The sequence below is a fragment of the Lithobates pipiens genome, unplaced genomic scaffold, assembly GCF_037356315.1.
Source record: "Lithobates pipiens isolate NorthernLeopardFrog02 unplaced genomic scaffold, aLitPip1_a1.2 Scaffold_18, whole genome shotgun sequence".
NCBI lineage: Eukaryota > Metazoa > Chordata > Amphibia > Anura > Ranidae > Lithobates > Lithobates pipiens.
In genome coordinates this window covers 307,549,795-307,568,816 of record NW_027507758.1, presented here as the reverse complement: position 1 = coordinate 307,568,816, position 19,022 = coordinate 307,549,795, and the positions used below count along the sequence as shown (strand labels likewise).

Sequence of the window (19,022 nt, the reverse complement as noted above, 5' to 3'; positions counted from 1 at the left end):
AGCATGCTCACAGGCACACATACAAGCATGCTCACACACACACACATATAAACACAAATACAGTAGCTAGTCTTATACAAAAAAAAACGGCAGACATTTACCTTGGCTCTTCCTGCTGGGTACTGCACTGTAGGGGGAGACAAAGAGCACACACACTTTACTCTAATATGCCTCCCCTCCTATGGAAGAGTACAGGGGGCCCGGTCGCCATGGCGATCTTCGCAACCCCTATAATTCCGTCACTGAATATGAGGTCAAACCTTAGGAGTTTCAATTTGTATGAAATCAGGCAGGCTCTTGCACTACATTTTTGTTTTTCTTAAATCTGAAGTCAAAAATCAGCAGAAAATCTGATAGTGTGTGTGTGGGTTAAGGGTGTCTGTATTCTGGATGAAGTAGTAAAGCAGACACCTTTGGACAGCAGCATTATCAGCCTGGGGAGAGGATCGTTTTAAACTAGCAGATTTAGGTGGTCTTGACTAGAAATTTGAATAAACGCTGACCATAGCACCCTTGTCAGTATTGAATTGTTTGTTAAATTCTCAACTTCTACAGTATTCAACTGATACTTTTGGACAGCTGGATCCATTAACTAGTTGCTGACCGCCGGCCGTCCAATGACGGCCAGGTGGCGCACCTATTGTGGCGGGAGGCCATCATATGACGGCCTCCCGTTTAAACAGGGAATGCGCGCGATTGTGCTTCGGTGGCGGCGTGTCACGGAGACACCGCTCGCCACCGAAGGGGGTGAACAGCCATTGGTTATGGCTGTTTACCATGTGATCGGCCGTGACTTCATCACGGCCGATCACAGATGGTCACACCCCGACTGTGCGCGGCGCATGCTCGCGATCGTGAGCACGCTGCGCGTGCACACCGGTGGCGGCGTGTTCCCCCCGGGAACACTGCTCGTCACCGATGCTGGTAAACAGCCATTTGCTGGCTGTTTACCCATGTGATCGGCTGTGATCCTTTCACAGCCCATCACTAAAATGTAAACAAACCGCGGTAACGAGATGTTACCGGGTTCTCCTCCTCACACACTGATCGTGTGTGAGGAGGAGATTGCGGTAACATCTCGTTACTGCCTACAGTACACATCAAGCACACTGATTGCCCCCCCAATAAAGAGGACCTGTCACCACCCTTCATAGTACCTGTCAATCACAGTCCATCAGAGTACCTGTCACAGTCCATCAGAGTACCCGAATACCTGTCCCAGTCCGTATGAGTACCCGAGTACCTGTCACAGTTCATCTGAGTACCCGAGTACCTGTCACAGCCCATCAGAGTACCCGAGTACCTGTCACGGCCCATCAGAGTACCCGAGTACCTGTCACGGCCCATCAGAGTACCCGAGTACCTGTCACGGCCCATCAGAGTACCCGAGTACCTGTCACGGCCCATCAGAATACCCGAGTACCTGTCACGGTCCATCAGAGTACCCGAGTACCTGTCACGGCACATCAGAGTACCCGAGTACCTGTCACGGTTGATCATGGTACCCGAGTACCTGTCATGGTCCATCAGAGTACCCGAGTACCTGTCACGGTCCATCAGGGTACTCGAGTACCTGTCACGGCACATCAGAGTACCCGAGTACCTGTCACGGCACATCAGAGTACCCGAGTACCTGTCACGGCACATCAGAGTACCCGAGTACCTGTCACGGCACATCAGAGTACCCGAGTACCTGACACGGCACATCAGAGTACCCGAGTACCTGTCATGGCACATCAGAGTACCCGAGTACCTGTCACGGTTGATCAGGATACCCAAGTACCTGTCATGGTCCATCAGAGTACCCGAGTACCTGTCACGGCACATCAGAGTACCCGAGTACCTGTCACGGTTGATCAGGGTACCCGAGTACCTGTCATGGTCCATCAGAGTACCCGAGTACCTGTCACGGTCCATCAGGGTACTCGAGTACCTGTCACAGTCCATCAGAGTACCCAAGTACCTGTCACAGCCCATCAAAGTACCCGAGTACCTGTTGCAGCCCATCAAAGTACCCGAGTAGCTGTCACAGCCCATCAAAGTACTCGAGTACCTCTCACGGTTCATCCGAGTACCCGAGTACCTGTCACAGCCCATCTGAGTACCCGAGTACCTGTCACAGCCCATCTGAGTACCCGAGTACCTGTCCCAGTCCATCTGGGTACCCGAGTACCTGTCCCAGTCCATCTGAGTATCCGAGTACCTGTCCCAGTCCATCTGAGTACCCGAGTACCTATCACAGTTCATCTGAGTACCTGTCACAGTTCATCTGAGTACCCGAGTACCTGTCACAGTCCATCTGAGTACCCGAGTACCTTTCACAGTTCATCTGAGTACCTGTCACAGTTCATCTGAGTACCCGAGTACCTGTCACAGTCCATATGAGTACCTGTCACCGCCCTTCAGAGTACCCAAATACCAGTCACCAAGCCATCAGAGTACCTGTCACCAGGCCATCAGAGTACCCGAGTACCTGTCACCAGGCCATCAGAGTACCCGAGTACCTGTCACCAGGCCATCAGAGTACCCGAGTACCTGTCACCAGGCCATCAGAATACCCGAGTACCTGTCACCAGGCCATCAGAGTACCTGTCACCAGGCCATCAGAGTACCCGAGTACCTGTCACCAGGCCATCAGAGTACCCGAGTACCTGTCACCAGGCCATCAGAGTAACCGAGTACCTGTCACCAGGCCATCAGAGTAACCGAGTACCTGTCACCAGGCCATCAGAGTACCAGAGTACCTATTTGCAGCCCATGTCTCATAGAATATACGTTGGGGTGTTTGCTTTCCAAAATTGGTTCATTTTGTGGGTAATTTCACTGTCCTGGTGGTCCAAGACCTTCAAAAGTGTGATGGGTAGGAATGAAATAAGATGTGTCATTTATGCTCCTAGAACGCCTGAACGTACTACTTCAATGTTCGGCTTCTCTATGTGACCACGCTGTGTCACAGCCCATCAAAGTACCCAAGTACCTGTTGCAGCCCATCAAAGTACCCGAGTAGCTGTCACAGCCCATCAAAGTACTCGAGTACCTCTCACGGTTCATCCGAGTACCCGAGTACCTGTCACAGCCCATCTGAGTACCCGAGTACCTGTCACAGCCCATCTGAGTACCCGAGTACCTGTCCCAGTCCATCTGGGTACCCGAGTACCTGTCCCAGTCCATCTGAGTACCCGAGTACCTGTCCCAGTCCATCTGAGTACCCGAGTACCTATCACAGTTCATCTGAGTACCTGTCACAGTTCATCTGAGTACCCGAGTACCTGTCACAGTCCATCTGAGCACCCGAGTACCTTTCACAGTTCATCTGAGTACCTGTCACAGTTCATCTGAGTACCCGAGTACCTGTCACAGTCCATATGAGTACCTGTCACCGCCCTTCAGAGTACCCAAATACCAGTCACCAAGCCATCAGAGTACCTGTCACCAGGCCATCAGAGTACCCGAGTACCTGTCACCAGGCCATCAGAGTACCCGAGTACCTGTCACCAGGCCATCAGAATACCCGAGTACCTGTCACCAGGCCATCAGAGTACCTGTCACCAGGCCATCAGAGTACCCGAGTACCTGTCACCAGGCCATCAGAGTACCCGAGTACCTGTCACCAGGCCATCAGAGTAACCGAATACCTGTCACCAGGCCATCAGAGTAACCGAGTACCTGTCACCAGGCCATCAGAGTACCAGAGTACCTATTTGCAGCCCATGTCTCATAGAATATACGTTGGGGTGTTTGCTTTCCAAAATTGGTTCATTTTGTGGGTAATTTCACTGTCCTGGTGGTCCAAGACCTTCAAAAGTGTGATGGGTAGGAATGAAATAAGATGTGTCATTTATGCTCCTAGAACGCCTGAACGTACTACTTCAATGTTCGGCTTCTCTATGTGACCACGCTGTGTCACAGCCCATCAAAGTACCCAAGTACCTGTTGCAGCCCATCAAAGTACCCGAGTAGCTGTCACAGCCCATCAAAGTACTCGAGTACCTCTCACGGTTCATCCGAGTACCCGAGTACCTGTCACAGCCCATCTGAGTACCCGAGTACCTGTCACAGCCCATCTGAGTACCCGAGTACCTGTCCCAGTCCATCTGGGTACCCGAGTACCTGTCCCAGTCCATCTGAGTACCCGAGTACCTGTCCCAGTCCATCTGAGTACCCGAGTACCTATCACAATTCATCTGAGTACCTGTCACAGTTCATCTGAGTACCCGAGTACCTGTCACAGTCCATCTGAGTACCCGAGTACCTTTCACAGTTCATCTGAGTACCTGTCACAGTTCATCTGAGTACCCGAGTACCTGTCACAGTCCATATGAGTACCTGTCACCGCCCTTCAGAGTACCCAAATACCAGTCACCAAGCCATCAGAGTACCTGTCACCAGGCCATCAGAGTACCCGAGTACCTGTCACCAGGCCATCAGAGTACCCGAGTACCTGTCACCAGGCCATCAGAATACCCGAGTACCTGTCACCAGGCCATCAGAGTACCTGTCACCAGGCCATCAGAGTACCCGAGTACCTGTCACCAGGCCATCAGAGTACCCGAGTACCTGTCACCAGGCCATCAGAGTAACCGAATACCTGTCACCAGGCCATCAGAGTAACCGAGTACCTGTCACCAGGCCATCAGAGTACCAGAGTACCTATTTGCAGCCCATGTCTCATAGAATATACGTTGGGGTGTTTGCTTTCCAAAATTGGTTCATTTTGTGGGTAATTTCACTGTCCTGGTGGTCCAAGACCTTCAAAAGTGTGATGGGTAGGAATGAAATAAGATGTGTCATTTATGCTCCTAGAACGCCTGAACGTACTACTTCAATGTTCGGCTTCTCTATGTGACCACGCTGTGTAAAAGTCCTACACATGTGGTATTGCCATACTCGGGAGGAGTAGCAGAATGTATTTTGGGGTGTCATGTTTGCTATATACATGCTTTGTGTTAGAAATATCTTATAAATTGAAAATTTTGTGTAAAAAAAAATGCGTTTTAATTTTTTTCCACATATTCCAAAAACTTCTGGAAAAAAATTAACCGTTCAAAAGACTCATTATGCCTCACGGATTATACGTTGGGGTGTTTGCTTTCCAAAATGGGGTCATTTTATGGGCAATTCTATTGTCCTGGTACTCCAGGGCCTTCAAAAATGTAATAGGTGGTTGAGAAATGAGATGCTTCATTTTTGCTCGTAGAACGTCTGAAGGTACTACATCAATGTTGGTGCTCTGTATGTGGCCAGGCTGTTTAAAAGTCTCACACATGTGGTATCGCCATACTCGGGAAGAGTAGCCGAATGTATTTTGGGGTGTAATTTGTTGTATGCATAAGCTGTGTGTGAGAAATAACCTGATAATATGACAATTTTATAAAAAAAAAAATAATAAAAATAAAATCTTCATTTTGCAAAGAATTGTGGGAAAAAATGACAACTTAAAAAAACTCACCATGCTACTTACTTAATACCTTGGAATGTCTACTTTGTAAAAAGGGGTCATTTGGAGGGTATTTGTACTTTCCTGACTTGTTAGGCCCCTTTCACACATGCGGATGATATGTCCGTATTTCATCCATCCGTTTGCGGATGAAATACGGACATCCATTCATCCCTATGGGATAGCGGGTGTCTGCGGATGAGCATCCGCAGACACCCGCTATTGTCCGCCTCTGCAAATGTCCGATTCTGCAGACGGAGGAAAATCCTATTTTTCTGTCCGTCTGCAGAGCGGATCGGATGAACACGGACACACGGTCCGTGCTCGTCCGATCCCCATAGAGGAGAGCAGAGAGCTGACAGGGCGGTCCCCGCACAGTGTGCGGAGACCGCCCTGTCCGCAGCCGGCTCAGCGGTGACAACGGAGCGATCCCCGCTGAGCGAGCGGATCATCACGGGGCGGATCTTTACTGATCCGCCCCGTGTGAAAGGGGCCTTAGTGTCTCAAGAAATGAGATGCACCTGATGTACTGAAGGCCTGATCAGATGTGATCAATTTTCAGCGATTGGCACCATAGTTTGTAGACTAATAATATATACTAATGTGGGTTATTTTTACCAAAGATAGGTAACAGTATACATTTTGGCCAAAATTTATGAAGAAAAATTACTAATTAGCAAAAATTTATGACAGAAACAAAGAAAAAGGCATTTTTTTCACAAAATTTACGTTTTATTTTATTTATAGCACAAAAAATAAAAACCCCACTAGTGATTAAATACCACTAAAAGAAAGCTTTATTTGTGTGGAAAAAAGGATGCAAGTTTCATATGGGTACAGTGTTGGATGACTGAGTAATTGTCATTCAAACTGTGAGAGCGCTGAAAGCTGAAAATTGGTCACTGGCTGGATTACTAGGTGAAAATAAAGAAAACAAAAAAACAAAACAAATGCAGCCACCGCATCTGTTTTTTTTTTGTTTTTGTTTTTGAATTTACTACTGATTTAAATTGCACACAAAACATTCAAGTGTTTTACACATGCATAATACTTTAATTGTAGTTGGTTCTTAGAGTAGATTCTAATGTAGAAGCATTTTCTGTTTTTTACTTATACATCTCTGCAACCTTGCCTTTAACATATTTCAGGGTAGGCCCATCGATTGATGAGCATAAAATGAGTAATAGTGCTGCTCTGGTATGGATATTAAAGGGGTACCTTATGCAAAAAAACAAAAAAGTCTAAAAAGCCATTAGGTGTGGTACAAATTTTAGGGGCACTCTCAATGCAAAAAAAACACAGTACCCCTACTCATTTAAAAGATGTATCCTTGAAATAAAGATGCCCAAACATCTGATAAGTTATTTAATAAAAAATAAAAATCCCAAAAATTCTCTCATTGTAAATCCATCATTAGTCATAATTCCTGGCACCCAATGACTCATCAAAAAAAAAAAAACCTTGATGACCCAGTAGAAATGACCGATCCCGATGGTACTACAGCCAAATGATAGCTCTCTGAGCTGTTATCAGGTATACAGTGTAAAGGAAGTCACAGGCATAGTGGTGACATCATTCACCAAATATGGCCAGGGCCATATTTGATCAATGTCGCTGTCCAAATATGGATTGTGATCACAGATGGGCAGTGATGCACTACCTGTCCTCACCCCTTTGTATAAATAGCTGGGGATTCCTGGTGATGTCAGAGGTTCCTAGCGATGCAGTGGGTGCAAGCACCCTTTTTTTTCTTAGGAATCAGTGACAGTGGGAAGCTGTCATATATACAGTATATAGGCACAGTAAAATACTGCTTCTGTATACAGTATGATTTTTGGTTCCTGCAGAATAGTGGCAGCCAAAGTGTGGTCTTAACCTAGGTTTAGACCGCACTGTTGGCTCATCCCTAATCTACAGCAGTATTTAGTACTTTGGCTATAGCTGTTGTAGATATGTATCTTTTCAGACCAAATACTGGACACAAGCCTGAGCCCTTCTAATTTATTTGAAAACAGAAACACAGAGACAGAAAATTACATTATACCAATGTCGTTTTAGTAGTAAGAATATTATGAAAGCATTAAACATACTACCACTACCACCTAGTGGCAGAACTACTAATCAAAGTATATTTTTTAAGACTAGTTGTTGCCTCTATGTCTTTTTAACTGCTTCACGACCAGCCGCTGCAGTTATACTGTGGCAGTTTGGCTCCCCTGGGCGAGCCATCGTAACTGTGCATCGGCCGCTTTAAGACAACTAGGGGGCGTGTGCCCGTGGGGTGACGACTGAGCTAATGTTGCAATGTCTGCCGGGCACCCACGATCGCTCCATGCAGTAGGATTAAAAAAAAGCAAAATACCCTCTATTGTTTCTGGGCAGTACTACGGGTACAAACAACAACTAGCATACATGTCTGCCAGGCACCCGCAATCGCACCATGTAGTAGAATAAAAAAAGCAAACTGCCCTCTATTGTTTCTGGGCAGTACTACGGGTACAAACAACAACTAGCATACATGTCTGCCGGGCACCCGCGATCGCTCCATGTAGTAGAATAAAAATAAGCAAAATGCCCTCTATTGTTTCTGGGCAGTACTACGGGTACAAACAACAACTAGCATACATGTCTGCCAGGCTCCCGCAATCGCACCATGTAGTAGAATAAAAAAATCAAACTGCCCTCTATTGTTTCTGGGCAGTACTACGGGTACAAACAATAACTAGCATACACATATGTGGTATCGTTGTGATTGTCAGTAACAAGTCATTTATTTTGGGTTGTTCTTTGGTGGAAGCTTATGGTAATAGCAAAAAACATACAGCTACATTTAAAAATTATTATTTTTTTTTTTTTAATTTTTACTTTTTTTACTTTTTTGGACTAGTTCAGGATCAGGAGATGGCCATTACTATTTACCACCAAATGAAAGCCCAATTTGTTCTGAAAAAATAAGTTTAATCCACCTGGATGGACAAAGTAGTTGTGATTATATGTACGGTTATACTAACACTAATGTCAAAGTTGTAAAATTGTATATAACTACTGTATTTATGGGTGTATAAAACGCACCCTAAGTTTAGGAGGGAATTTAAAAGAAAAAAACTTTTAGGAGGGAAGTTTAAGGAAAAAACTTACATTTAAATGCCCATTAATGCAGCCTTGTCAGTGTCATTTGCAGCCTTGCATTGCAGCCTTGTCAGTCATTTTGCAGCCTTGCATTGCAGCCTTGTCAGTCATTTGCAGCCTTTTCAGTGTCTTTGCTGGCTTGCCGTTTAAAAATGGTGCCGCCGAGATGGCTCTCGGCCTTTCTTGGCTATTTTCGGCCGCACTCGGCCGTCCTCGGCGGCTTTCTGAAATCTTATCTGATACATAGGGAAGGCTTATCACCCCTGTATAATTTTTTTGCCATTCATCTTTTTTCATCTCACTTCCTGTTATCTCCTTCAGTTTTCAAGTAGGAGACGTTTGTAAGTTGGATGTTTGAAAGTAGGGGCCTGCCCTATATGCTCTGCAAAAATTTGGGTCGCAACACTGTAAGCCCTCAAAGTGACTGTTGGTGGGCGCTGGAACTCCCGGCTGTGAACTATTATATCAAGAATTGTAATTCCATTCCATTGTTGGACATAGGTAAAAAAATTGGACCTTTGGTGGTTGTGGTGGTGCTGGTGCCACAACACTGTAAGTCCTCACAGTTACTCTCGGTGGGCCCTGCTGTGAAATATTATATCAATAATTGTAATTACATGCACAGGGGCTGAAAAATTGGGCCTTAGCCACTGGTGCTGGTGCCACGACACTGCAACCCCTCACAGATACTCTAGTCGGAGCGCAGGAATGAGCCATGCTGCAAAGTATTGCATCAAAAATTGTAATTACACACCCCTGTTACGCAGGGGCTGAAAAATTGGGCCTTAGGCACTGGTGCTGGTGCCACAACACTGCAAACACTCACAAATATTGCAGTTGAGCGCAACAATGAATCCTCCTACAAAATATTGCATCAAAAATTGTAATTACATGGCCTTGTTAAACAGGGGCTAAAAAATTGGGGCTTAGCCACTGGTGGCGCTGCCCAGAACCAAAAATGTTCTTCCAAGCTATCAGCAGGATCATTGAGGAGGAAGAGGATAGTCAGTCAGCATAACAGGATAGTCACTCAGCACCAGCATAGGCAGTCTTGAAGGGATGTGACAAAAAAAAAAATGATTCAGTTACATCAGCTTCTGGTGCTTGGTAGCTGGTGGTGATCCAAGACTGATTCATCTTTATGAAGGTCAGTTGATCAACCGAGTTGGTGGACAGGTGCACCCTGTGATCGGTTACAAAGCCTCCAGCAGCACTGACTATGCGTTCCGGAAAGATGAAGGACAGGCCAGTAGCTCAATTGCATACTGTGCAAGCTCTGGCCAGTGATCAATCCTCAAGACCCAGTAACCCAGAGGATTTTCGGTGGGAAAGGTGTCCAAGTCTGACCTTGCCCCTAGGTATTCCTGCACCATGTAAATCAGATGCTGGCGATGGTTTCTGGAACCGATCATACTTTGGGGCTGTGGACTAAAAAATTGTCTGAACGCACCTTCTCCACCGCTCCTTCAGTGACTGACCGAAGCCTCAGCAACACGTTGTCCAGGACCAGGAATTTGTAACCTCCCACCTCTGGGAACGCGTTGCACAGACCTTTCTGCAAGGCCTCCCAAAGATGTCTCAACCTCTGCGACGGCAAGATAAGGTCCGCAACCTTACCCTTGTACTGTAAGGAAAGTTGCCAGCCAGTAACGATCCCTCTCCTTGATCCGCTAAATACGAGGATCCTTCTGCAGGCTTTGCAGGATCAGGGAGGCCATGCAGCGTAGTTTAGCTGAGGCATTCAGTCCGGAGTCCTCTGGGTCACTAAGGATGACATGATCTGCAGCCACCTCCTCCCAGCCACATAGAAGTCCACGGGTTTTGTGGGACTGTAAATCATACCTAAAAGACTGCTGCTGATGAGTGCCAGGCTCCACCTCCATGCTGACACAATCCTCCTCCTCGTCCTCTTCCTGTGTGATTGACAGGGGCAGCAGGAACACTGTCTGGATAAAGGGGGCCTTGAGAGGCAAGGAAGTCCTCCTCTTCCTGCCTCTGTTCTGCCTCAAGTGCCCTGTCCATTATTCCACACAGCTAGTGCTCCAACAGGTGGACAAGGTACAGTATCACTGATGCATGTGCTATCACTGCTCACCATCCTCGTGGCCTCTTCAAATGGTGATAGGACAGTGCATACATCCCCGATCATGTCCCACTGGCGTGGGCGGAAAAAACGAGCTCCCCTGACCCTGTCCTGGTGCCGTAGTCGCACAGGTACTCATTGATGACCCTCTTCTGCATGTGCAGCTGTTGCAGCATGGCCAACGTTGAGTTCCACCTGGTGTACATGTCACAGATAAGGCGGTTCTTGGGCAGGTTCAATTCCTTTTGGAGCTCAGCCAGCCAAGCATTGGCATTATATGACCGGTGGAAATGCACACAAACTTTCCTGAACTGCCTCAGGACATCCTGTAAGCCTGGGTACCTGCCCAAGAACCGCTGCACCACCAAGTTAAGGACGTGAGCCACACAGGGCACATGGGTCAGTTATCCCTGTCGGAGGACGGAGAGCAGGTTGGTGCCATTGTCGCAAACCACCATTCCTGGCTTAAGCTGGAGTAGCGTCAACCATCTCTCAGCCTGCCCCTGCAGAGCTGACAGAATATCTGCCCCAGTGTGGCTCCTGTCCCCCAAGCACACCAGCGAAAAGCACGGCTTGGCATCTTTTTGCCTGTGTACTTGCGTAGCCCCTTGCTGGTTCCGAGGACAAAGCACAGGAAGAGGCCATGGAGGATGAAGAAAAGGAGGGGTGGAGGAGAGAGGTGTGTCACAACCAGTAGTAGCATTTTGGAGGTGTGGTGGCGGAACAACCTCCAACACTACTGCATCTTGTCCTGCATCCTTCCCAGCTGCCAGAAGAGTCACCCAATGCGCCGTGAAAGATATGTAACATCCCTGTCCATGCCTACTGGACCATGAGTCAGTGGTAATATGCACCTTACCACTGACTGCCCTGTCCAGCGAGGCATGGACATTGCCTTCCACATGCAGGTAGAGAGCCGGAATCGCCTTCCGTGAGAAAAAAAAGTGGCGTTTGGGAACCTGCCACTGTGGATCCACACATTGCACAAACTCACGGAAGGGGGCAGAGTCTACCAACTGAAAAGGCAGCAGTTGAAGTGCTAGCAATTTAGCTAAGCTAGCATTCAACCGCTGGGCATGTGGATGGTTGGGGGTGAACTTTGCCTGGTACAATCGGACGTCGGTGTACCGCTAGCAGATTGCCAGCAAGTACTTGGCTGTGACACACCTAATTCTACACCTTCATTCCTCTCAGTGCAGGTTTCAGAGAGGACTGAATGTATAGTGGGGTTGGAGATTCCCAGCTGATGAGGAGCAAAGAGAGGTCTGCTTTGTTCTTTGGTGTGGGTCTTCAAGGTACGCTTGCCAACGAACTGCATGGCAGGTCAACATATGTCTGGTCAAGCATGTGCTGCCCAAGTGGCTGATGTTTTGGCCATGCGAGATACGCTTGAGACATATGTTGCAAATAGCAGCGGTTCGATCTGATGCACTCGTTTCAAAAAATGCCCACACCAAAGAACTTTAGGAATAACGCGCAGAGGCAGCGCCCTGCGGAGTGATTCAGCCAGTGTGCTGCCCTTAATCTGGCCCCTGGAGGGCATCCTGCCTCATTGGAGATGTGCCTCCTCCTTCTCTCTCCTATCAGGCTCCCACATGGAGTCAGTGATCTCATCATCCACTCCCTCCCCATCACTGAAGCAAACCTGGCAGTATGCTGCAGCTTGTGGAACATGACTGCCAGATTTCTGTCCTTCTTGGGCATCCCCTCTCTCTGGGCTCATGCTACTGCCTTCCTCTATGTCATAGGAATAGGCTGCAGCAGTTGCGCATTCCTGTGCGCATGCGCACGCGCACAGGAACGGCGCTCTGGCGCACATTTGTGCACAATGGGAATGCGCTGTGGCACACGTGCATGCTCGGCCCCACAAGCGTACGCATGGCGTGACCCTTCGGCTGACCTATAAAGGAAGCATTGGCACTCAAGCAAACTGCTGGTTCATCTTCAGCTACCTGTGATCCCTGCGTTTGTTCCTGTGACCTGTCTTACCCATTGTGACCCGGATTGCTTTTTTGACCTCGCTGAATCGCTCCTGGACCCGACCTCTGGCTTTGCTCTCGAACTTCTGCTCTCTCATGTATTTGACCCACGGCCTGTACCTGGACGTTGCCTCTTGTCTCCTGTGATCGACCCCCGGCCTGTTCTTGGATTACCCTTTTGTCTCAGCATTCCTGGTTACTACTGATTCCTGATCTGAACTGTGTTTGACCCTCGGCCTGCCTCTTGGACTTGTTGCTGCTGTTCATAGACCTGCATCGGTCGCTACTTACCTGCTTTTCTCAAGCTACCTACTGATCTCCAAGCAAGTAACTGTCCCACTATTAGCTTGTGCCTCTTGGTGCCAACCACCCTCTTTGCCACCTTCAGGGGCGGTGTGCGCCGAGTCGCAACAACGACCTCTCTCGGGTTCTTGGCCTCGGTGAGTACGCCTCTTATGATACTCTAGCTGGGTATCATCATCAGAGCCTTCAAAACGCTGGGCATCTTCCTGGAGCATGTAACCAACACTGTTCTCAAACAGTTCGGGGGACTCCTCAGGAGGACATGGTGGGTCTAGGAAAGGAGTGACTGATGCCATGGGAAGAGGACGCGTTGGCAGCTGCTTTGCCAGTACTCTGAGCCTGGGTGAGAAAGGATGAGGAGGGCTTGGTCATCCACTCTACCAAGTCTTTGGAATGTTGTGGCTCAACACGTCCAGCTGCCGAAAATAATGACAAGCGTGTCCCATGGCCACATGCTGATGACAATGTACCTCTTCCACGACCAGCACTGTTACCTCTAGACACAGAGCCTGCTTGCACTCTTTTATTGCCTCGTGACTGTCTGCCTCTCCTTGTTGGCCTTCCAGACATACTAATGGCTTGCAGGGAGATGAGAACACCAGCAATTGGGGTAGCTTTAGGTGCACACTGAGCAGATGACACAGTACACCGACTGTAATTACTGCAGCTGTCTGCGGTATAGGATCAGCAGAACACCAGAAATTGGGGTAGCTTCAGGTGTACACTGTGCAGGTGGCACAATACACCGACTGTAACTGCTGCAACTGCCTGTGGTATAGGACCAGAACAACACGAGCAATTGGGGTAGCTTCAGGTGTACACTGTGCAGGGGGCACAATACACTGACTGTAACTGCTGCAGCTGCCTGTGGTATAGGACTAGAACAACACGAGCAATTGGGGTAGCTGCAGGTGTACACTGTGCAGGGGGCACAATACACCGACTGTAACTGCTGCAGCTGCCTGTGGTATATGACCAGAACAAAACCAGCAATTGGACTAGCTTCAGGTGTACACTGTGCAGGTGGCACAATATACTTACTGGAACTACTGCAGCTGCCTGTGGTATAAGACCAGAACAACACCAGCAATTGGGCTAGCTTCAGGTGTACACTGTGCAGGTGGCACAATACACTTACTGTAATTGCTGCAGCTGCCTGTGGTATATGACCAGAACAAAACCAGAAATTGGGCTAGCTTCAGGTGTACACTGTGCAGGTGGCACAATACACTTACTGTAACTGCTGCAGCTGCCTGTGGTATAAGACCAGAACAACACCAGCAATTAGGGTAGCCTCAAGTGTACACTGCGGCACAATACACAGACTTTAATTGCAATAGATTCAAATGAAATGAAGACACTGTCTCTGCATCTATCTGTCTCTATGAACCGCCCGCAACACACTATGCAAGGCCGCGTAGGCGGCCTTATATAGTGTGGGGTGTGTACTAAACCCCCCTGAGCCATAATTGGCCACATGCATCCTGTCTGTGGCCAATTATGGCTCTCCTCTCTGACGGCGCTGTGATTGGTCAAGCTTGTGGGTCATAATGCATGCTTGGCCAATCATCAGCCTGCATTATGGGCCGTGAGTGCCACTGGAATTTGTCGCGAATGGCCCATAAAGTTATGGTTGCGCCGAACGGGCAAACAGCCATCCCTACTCTTTACCCAGAATTTGAAAGCCATATCTAAATGCTGGAAGAGGCCCATTGCATACTGGTATTAAGTCGGGCATTTTGTGCACAATGCAAGATATCCTGATCTTTGGCAGAGTCTGGAAGATCTTTGTCTCTTCTTCCTTCCCAATGCAATTGAATTTGCATCATCTATCATACCCACCTCATCCATCCAACACTTCAAGTTCCTCCTTCCTACTGCAGGACCATTTTCATTATTAAAAATGTAATTATGCACATTTTTGGAAATTCACATCATTGGTTAGTAGAGGGGAGGGAGTGAGAGCTATATAGAAACGGCTGGGGCACATATGTGCATAGAAAATACTTAATTTCAATAATAAATCTTACATTCTGCTACAAAAGGTGAACTAAGGCTTTAACATGCCTGAATTATGTACAGTTTCTAATACCCATAGAAAACAATTTATAGTGTTCCCTAATTTAATGTCCTGGGCTAGAAGAAAGGTTTCTTTAAAAAGACACTGTTGCCAGACCAATAATTTCAACAACAAACTTCCCATAAGATTACATGTGAATTTAAAGGATTTTCTACATGTTATTTACCTGTAAATGTCTCCCCTGTAAAGGTATCCAAAAAATCCAGAGACTGCTGTTGGCTGCCACCATCTTGGACTTGATGTCAGCAGCCAGTAAACGAATTCAGGCGACATTCTGTATTATTTTCCTTCCCTAGCTGCTACATAAAAGGTTATGTCACAGAGCAAGGGTAGGGAGTAACAGACATTCTCATATGAGGAAACTGCTATAAAATGCTGGATGGATGGAGTTGTGCTAAGGAACTGACTCCCCCTGAAGTGTTCACATTTGCAGTACTTGATTCCTATGAGCTTTTACCAGAATTCTTTTAAGTTGGTGAAATGTTTTTTTGTTTTTTTTCAAGCAACACAAAAAGTTATTCTTTTGATACATGTGATAGAAAAAAAATCTCCTTCAGATACATGTAAAACATGATGACCAAAGTTTTTTTTACAAGCAGCACACTACAAGTTAATATATATATATATATATATATATATATATATATATATATATATATATATATATATACAATTCTATTGTACGAAGGGTGGTGTTTTATTTTTATTTTTTTGACTAACAGACATATATTTTTCTTACCATCCAGCAGTTTTATTTTGATGGTACATCTCCCATGTGTAACACAGAATTAAAATGTAGCAAGCCACTATCAATGGTAAAGGAAAGAAGAATGTTGTGATCGTTAAATACAAGGTATACCTGGAAAAAAAAAAAAAAAAAAGAATAAGTCACATCCATTTTTAAATACAGTACATAGAATATTTTTGTATTTTACTGAGATAACAGCCTACTGTAGTCCACAATTTGTATCTGTAGCTATTGTTTATAAATAATACAGATTATTGAATTCCATGAATCTATGATATAATATTAAGTCATATATTTATTTAGAAAAAGAACATGTTGGCATGCATTATGTTTATCCATCTGTTCACGTTTTACTGGACTAAACTTGTTGACTGTTTACTAAAACATAACTTAAAAAATGAATTTGTTATACGTATGTTATACATAACACCTACATTTATGAACATAATAAAAGCTAAAATAGGTTTGTTTATTTCACTTAACTTCTCCAGCATATGCAAAAAAAAAATTATCGAGAGTGCGCATGCGCGAGGCTTCCAAGATGGCCGCGATCATCTAAAGCTCCGCTGCCTCGCGGAACAACGGAACCCCTACCGCACGGCACGGCTACCCTTCCGCTTCCCGAGTTATAGGGGCGGAATCCCGAAGTGTTGGGGCACATTTCTGAATGACCGGTGGACTGGCTAAACGCAATCTCGGCCCGCTGTTCGCTTCATTGGACGTGAGGGAGAAATCCAAGATGGCCACCGCAGCACAGCTCCTGTCTCAGGATCACAGATCCGCAGGCACAGTGGATTTCAGGTCAGATACAGACTTTCCTCCTCTCCACGCCACCCCAGGCAACCCCAGGGGTCTCCCCAAGGAAGCCACACCGTCCCCGGCCTCCACGGTCTCTCTGCTGGAACGCACCATCCAGGAGTTCTCTCCCTCCCCAGCGGGGACCTACAGAGTTACCCAGACCGCCATGGCCCCCCACGAGGCTGCTCATTCAGACCCAGTCTCCCACATGGATGCCTTGTTTGGCAAATTCTCTGAATTATTAGAGAGGGGCCTCTCCCAAACTGCCTTGCAAATCACGGGGGAATTGAAAGCCGATTTTATTAACCTAGGCTCCCGGATCGAAACGATCGAACTTAAAATGGAGGATACCATAGCCAGATCCATCCAAAACTCCAGACACATCTACTCAGTACAGGAGCAATTGGACATAGCCATGGCCCGTATAGATGACCTCGAAAATAGGTCACGCAGATATAACGTCAGAATTCGCGGGCTCCCAGAATCAATAACTGATGTGTCCAGGGCGGTGCAAGACCTCATTCAACAGCTAATCCCAGACATCCCAGCTACCAAGCTTGAACTTGACCGGGTCCATAGAACCCTCGGCCCCCCTAGGAAGGATGGCACCCCGCGAGATGTTCTGGCCAAGCCACATCACTTCTCGGTGAAAGAAGAATTCATGAAGAGAGCCAGATCCCTGCAACACGTCAATTACCAGGGACACCAGGTTCAGATCTTTGCGGACCTCTCCCCCTCCACGATACAGAGACGAAGAGCTCTAAAACCCCTCTTGCTTGCAATGTCCCACAAAGACATAAAATACAAATGGGCATTCCCTTTTGCGGTCAGGTTCACGGACAAAGGGAAGTCTTTTGCCTTCTCCACTTTTCCCGAGGGGGAAAAGCTCCTCACCAAGCTGAAAATCATCTCTCAAGAAGCTGACATGGACACTTCTAACCCTAGCCAGGGATCTAACAAACGACCCACTCCTAACAGTCCACAATCCCCGTTATGGACCTCCGGAAGAGCCAAGAAGGTCAAGGATAATGCACCCACCTGAGCAACTTCCAGTCCCATTACCAATCTCTCCATTTTGTGACTGACCGTCCGAGGTCCTGGAGAGGGCCGGAGGACTGCTCCCCAAACTTGGAAAGTTTGGCCCTCCAACCCTTTTTGCCCTCCCCTTGCCTAGGACTTGTGCTACCCTTGTTCTACCCTTATCCCCATTGCCTCCAATAATCCGGGACGCTATGCAGTACTTTGTCCATCTACTGGACTGCCCGTAACCCCGCATATATTTTTTTGTTTACATACCCTCGAAATGGGCCCCAAGGTTGCTTTGAGGATTTCCCAGGGGGCTGCATTCCTCAGCACCCCCCCTGGATGTACCATCCTTCCTTATGCCTTAAGAACAGCGTTCATTTCTTAGCCCCAGTGTCTTCTAGGCATTATGTTTAGCCGTGCCTCAAAAGAAAAGTTCCTTTTTATGTATATTGCAGCTTTTATGTTATTGCTATTTAAAGTTGATTTCACAGTTCGGGTAGTTACCCGACTAGGGGTCCCCAGTTCCGCGAGGGACCACATGTGTAACTCTCCCTCCCTCGGCCTTTCCCAGGCGTCTGAGGGTCGGGACTCCTGACCTTATGGGTCGGTTGTCTTCATTGTGTTTGCTTGGGATTTCGGGGGGTGTCTCCTGCCCTGATCTCCTCTTTCTCTTCTCAGGAACCCTCTCTTTCCTTGCCCTTTCTCCCCTTCTCTTCCCCCTTGATGGTAAGCTTCCCCCGTTGAATGTTTGCATGACACTATTTTTTTTCTCCTCAGGTTGGGCTGAGCCAACCCAGTCGACATGGTATCCTGGGAGACATCCTCGGGCCACCGATCTCAATGCCCTTACCAAGAACCCAGCTATAGATTGGGTAAGTGAGGTCGTTTTCAGATGCTGGGCTCCCCCTCTGCTCCATGGCTGATCCACAGGCTGCTAGGCTTAAGATAGCCTCCCACAACATTCAGGGTCTTAATTCCCCCATCAAACGGAGAAAAGCCCTCGATTACTACAAATCCCTGAAACTAGATATAATTCTGCTTCAGGAAACCCACTTTCCTATCCGGTATAGTCCCAAGTACCTACATGCCCACTTCCCTCAGTTCTTCTTAGCCAACGCGGAATCCAAGACCAAGGGGGTGGCCATTTTGATGGCCAAAACATGCAAATTCAATAAGAGTTTTGAAAAAGCGGATCCGGAGGGCAGATTTTTACTTGTAAAGGGCACTGTGGGGGACCAACTGTACTCCTTGGTCTCCTACTATGCCCCGAACACGGGTCAGGCCAAATTTTTCGAATCCATGCTACGTATTTTAGCACCTCTTTTAGAGGGGACGGTTATTGTCGGAGGAGACTCTAACGTCGCCTTTGATCAAGGACTTGATAAATCCTCCCCCTCACGTCCCCGCTTAACCAGGCCCACAAAGGCAAGCTTACGGAT

The 19,022-nt window shown here is 47.3% G+C and overlaps 1 protein-coding gene across 1 annotated transcript in view; it reads right to left on the bottom strand.

The window, feature by feature from the left end:
* MCHR2 (melanin concentrating hormone receptor 2) overlaps positions 1 to 19,022 on the bottom strand; it is a 225,461-nt gene that overhangs the window by 12,980 nt on the left and 193,459 nt on the right. The window contains exon 4 of the mRNA XM_077490302.1: positions 15,751 to 15,870. Within this exon, the coding sequence (XP_077346428.1) occupies positions 15,751 to 15,870 (120 nt within the window). The remainder of the gene's footprint in view (positions 1 to 15,750; positions 15,871 to 19,022) is intronic.